Source organism: Galeopterus variegatus, unplaced genomic scaffold, assembly GCF_000696425.1.
Source record: "Galeopterus variegatus unplaced genomic scaffold, G_variegatus-3.0.2 Scaffold9856, whole genome shotgun sequence".
Lineage (NCBI taxonomy): Eukaryota > Metazoa > Chordata > Mammalia > Dermoptera > Cynocephalidae > Galeopterus > Galeopterus variegatus.
Window position 1 is genome coordinate 35,244 of NW_007735967.1, and position 4,189 is coordinate 39,432.

The 4,189-nt window shown below is 37.5% G+C and overlaps 1 protein-coding gene across 1 annotated transcript in view; it reads right to left on the minus strand.

Annotated features, from left to right (window-relative positions):
* TNFSF18 (tumor necrosis factor (ligand) superfamily, member 18) overlaps nucleotides 1-4,189 on the minus strand; it is a 9,240-nt gene that overhangs the window by 2,020 nt on the left and 3,031 nt on the right. The window contains 1 exon segment of the mRNA XM_008593909.1: nucleotides 1,082-1,112. Coding sequence (XP_008592131.1) covers nucleotides 1,082-1,112 — 31 coding nt within the window.

Consider the following 4,189-nt stretch of genomic DNA (forward strand, 5'->3'; position numbering starts at 1 on the left):
AAAAAAAAATTCAATTTGGTATATAAATGACTGATATAAGAATCTGAGGGTAGATTCTAGAGGAGAATGAAGGAGAGATCACTAGAGCCAGAAACAAACTCTCCCTGTATCTCTAATAAGCTCAGAGCCCAGTAGATTTCTTCCTTCTTGGCATATAATAGGCAATAGGCAAGTCGCCAGGAAGAAGTGTCATTGGGTCTTCTATTTAATTCTGTAATAGGGGTCACTTAAAGACCACTTCAGCATCATTTGAGGTTCTCAACTTAGAAAACTTTTCAAACATACCATGAGTTCCATTCCACTTACTGGAAAAACAAACATGAAGACAGAGACAAGTAAAAAGAGATTTCCTAATCCCGCAAGCCAAGGAAACCTAACAATTTGAGCTGTATAAGAACACAGGGGTTTCAGAGTTAACTCTAGAATGTTTTGCTCTCAACTGAAAATGTGTGTTTGGCATCAAACCTATAAACAACAAAAAATGTATTTATTTGAAGTTTTGTATGTATTCTAAGAAATATTCTAAGGCTCAGTGTAACTGTAAACTTTACTGTGCTTCCTAAGCAAATATCAGGTATGAGAAAGTGACTGAGAACTAAGATTAAAGGAGAAAGGAGCAGAGGAAGTGGCCATTCCTTTAACTTAACTCTCATTCTTCTTCTATACATTTGGAAACAATGACACCCTCCCACCTTCTCTACTGGACATTAGCAATATGTGAAATGTGGGAAGGACTTTGAGAAAAGGTTGGAGAAATCTGAAACTTGTTATGCTTACTGAAACACAGAATTAAAGGTAGATTCCTGATTCTCAGATTCACAGGCTTGTGAGAATGATGTGCACTCCTGCCCAGAGATGTGACCTTAAGTGAGAGCTTCATCAGAGCATGAGCTCGTCTGCCTGGTTCACCTCTGAAAGCCTCAGCTCCTAGACAACTACCCAGCACATGGTAAGTAATTATAAATAGTAGCTGAAAAATAAGTAAAAGAGAATACAGGCTTTCTTGAGAGCACTCACACTTGCCTTCTTGCACCAACAACTAAGAAAAGTAAAAAGGAGGCATACAAAACTGGTTACTCACCAAACTTAGCTGCACAGGGCTCCTTAGCAGTCTGTTTGGAAAGAAAAAGAAGAATTGGTTAGGATAACGACAATGTCACTACTTTTTTGACTGATTTATTTAGAGGTTCAGATTACTGAATCAATCTACTTTTCCATAGCCATAAAAAAAAAAAATCTCTTTCTCGACCTTGTCTTAGTTCTCTCACCTTCCCTTTAAAGATGACTGGCTCTATCCTTCACCTTTCACTACCTTGCTGTCCTTTTGGGTCTGGTAGGCAAAAGTTAAGGTCTCATTCCATCCACTCACAGGACAACTAACCTGTACCCAAAGGACAACTATTTGATCTTGGACTTTCCCCATCTTGGGCTATAAAAATTTTCTATATATACCAGTCTCCACACCCCAGTGATGGTACAAGGTGATCCATTGGTATGTGGGAAGAAAATAATGGAGCATCTATTTATGTTTATTTTTATTTAAAATAATAAGAAATTAAAATGTAGAAATATTTACAACTCGGATTGATAAAGCCACCCTTATTTACTATTTAGACAACTGCATGTCATATACAGTAACTGCAATACCCTGAGAAACAGTTTCAAACTGTTGCAACATACTGCAATTAACATGCTACAAGATGACATTGTTGTGATTAATTTCACACATACAAGGATTTAAATGTTAAATGCTCTAAAATACTGTGTAGTAAGATAAGATACAAACCACAAACACTTTTTGTAACACCCAAAGTACATTGATTTCCTTATGGAAACATGCTTGGGAGACTTTTTGAACTTAAAGATGTTGCCCATTTTCCCCTTATACAATTTCCCTGGCTGCTATGCTAGGAATAAATTAAAGGGAAGCAGGTGCAAAACTAGTGAGACCAGCTAAGAGATCATCTAGTGTTCACCTAGGCAAGAGAACACAGTGCCTCTGGCCAAGGTGCTAGCAGGGGAGATGGTGATGAGTGAATGGAAAATAGAACCAGTGGGAGTTTTTGACATAGATATGGGGTGAGAAAATGAGAAAAGACAAAGATGACTCCAAGATTTAGGACCAGAATAATTGGAAAGATAAAGTTGTTATTTACTGAAATGGTCAAGATTTAAGAGGAATAAATTGAGGTGGGGAGGGGGAACAATCATGAGTTTGGTTTTGGACATGTTAAGTTTGTGATGCTTATTAGATATCCAGGAACGATGTCACAAAGGCAGCGGGATATATGAGGCTAGAGTTTAAGGAGTTCTGATGATATAAATTTAGGAGTCTTCAGCTTGTAGTTGATTCTTTAAGACATAAGACTGTATGTGACCCTCAAGTCAGTGAGGTTAGATAGTGAGAACTGGGACACTGCAATATTTAGAGGTCAGAGAATGAGAAGGAACCTGCAAAGGAGACCAAAAAGAAAGGTTGCAAGTCAGAAAGGAAGCTAGGAGAGTGTGATGTTCGGAAACTAGGAGAGGAATGTATTTCAGGGAGAGGTGACCAGCTGGTGTCAAACGCTGCTGATAAGTCAAGTAAAAAGAGGACAGAAAATTGACCAATGGATTTAGCAACATGGTAGGTTTTGGAGTTCTTGACAAGAGGAGTTTCCGTGATGTGATGAGGGCAGAAGCTTAATTAGAATAAAATTAGGAGTAAATGGGAAAAGTGAAATTGGAGGAGTTTTGCTGTAAGGGGGAATAGAAAAACTGAGAGCAGCCTGGATTAGGATGAGAGGTTAGTTCATCATTACAACCTACCATGTTGCTGTTGTTTTTGTTCTTGGTTTTATTCATTTTAATATGAAAGAAATGACAAAATGTTTGTCTGTTGCCATTTGATGGGGATGTCCCAGTAAAATGGGGGAGGAGTAGCATGTAAGAGCAAGGAGAGAATTGTTGGCACAATGTCCTTGAGTAGGTAAGAGGGGGTAGAATCCAGTTCAGAGGTGGTCTTGGAGAGGTGCATAGACAATTTATCAATAGTGACAAGAGGGAAACACAGTATTCATGGACAAAAATGCAGGTGACTGCAATTGTTTTGGCTTTTGAATTTCATCCATATTTTGGCGTTCCTTAGAAAAGATGTTAAGATTCAATCTAGTTCAGCCCTGATAGGCATTAGACAGGGACTCTCTTAACTCCAATATCCTCATCTCTAAAATGGGAGAAATAATAATTGTACCAAGCTCATCGAAGCTGTTGTTGTCTTAGAAAAGATGTTAAGATTCAATCTAGTTCAGCCCTGATACGCATTAGACAGGGACTCTCTTAACTCCTATATCCTCATCTCTAAAATGGGAGAAATAATAATTGTACCAAGCTCATCGAAGCTGTTGTTGGGTTTGAATGAAGTAATTCTTGTGAAGAGCTTTGCCCAGATATCCTGTCTGAACCTGCTTAATAAATATTAGCTGTTTTCATAATGACACTGATTATAATGAAAAACTGTATAAAAATTTAAGTACCTATATTCCTATATCCTCAACATTATGCTAGCATTGTAAACAAGAGAGACAAATGTAATTTATGGCCCTTGCTTCTCAAGAAGTTTATAATCTTTCTAGAAATACATGATTACATATATGAAGCAATTAGGTAACAATCTATTTATAAATGAGTGCCAAGTTATGTGCCATAGATAGTATCTGTACTCACTACCGTCACGTGTACAGAGAAACCTAAGGACATAGAGAAATTAGTTGCCAGAGCCAGAAATTCCAGATGCTGTACTGTGGGCTGTTTTAATGTCTATTTAGAGCTACAAAAACCACCTGTGATAATCTCTAATTATTGCCACAAATGAAAATCTGATTGCAAAATTGTCCTTTTAGCTGTGAGGTATATAGTATTTGATTAAGGGAGTGATATAAACAGGCAAAGAATATCCGTATTGTTAAAAGGTCTTGTTAAATGTATGTTCATTATAATCTCATTAACAGTAAGGGTGCAAATATTAATCACTGCCATATATTACTACTATGTGTCAGGCACTGTACTGTCTCATTAATTCTTACTGCAATTCTATAAGAATTAGCATCCTCATTTTGCAGATGAGGAAATGAGGATGAGAGGGATTAAGTAGCAAGCCCCAGGTCATACAGATAGTAAGAGGCAAGGCTGAGATCCAAGCTCAGCCTCT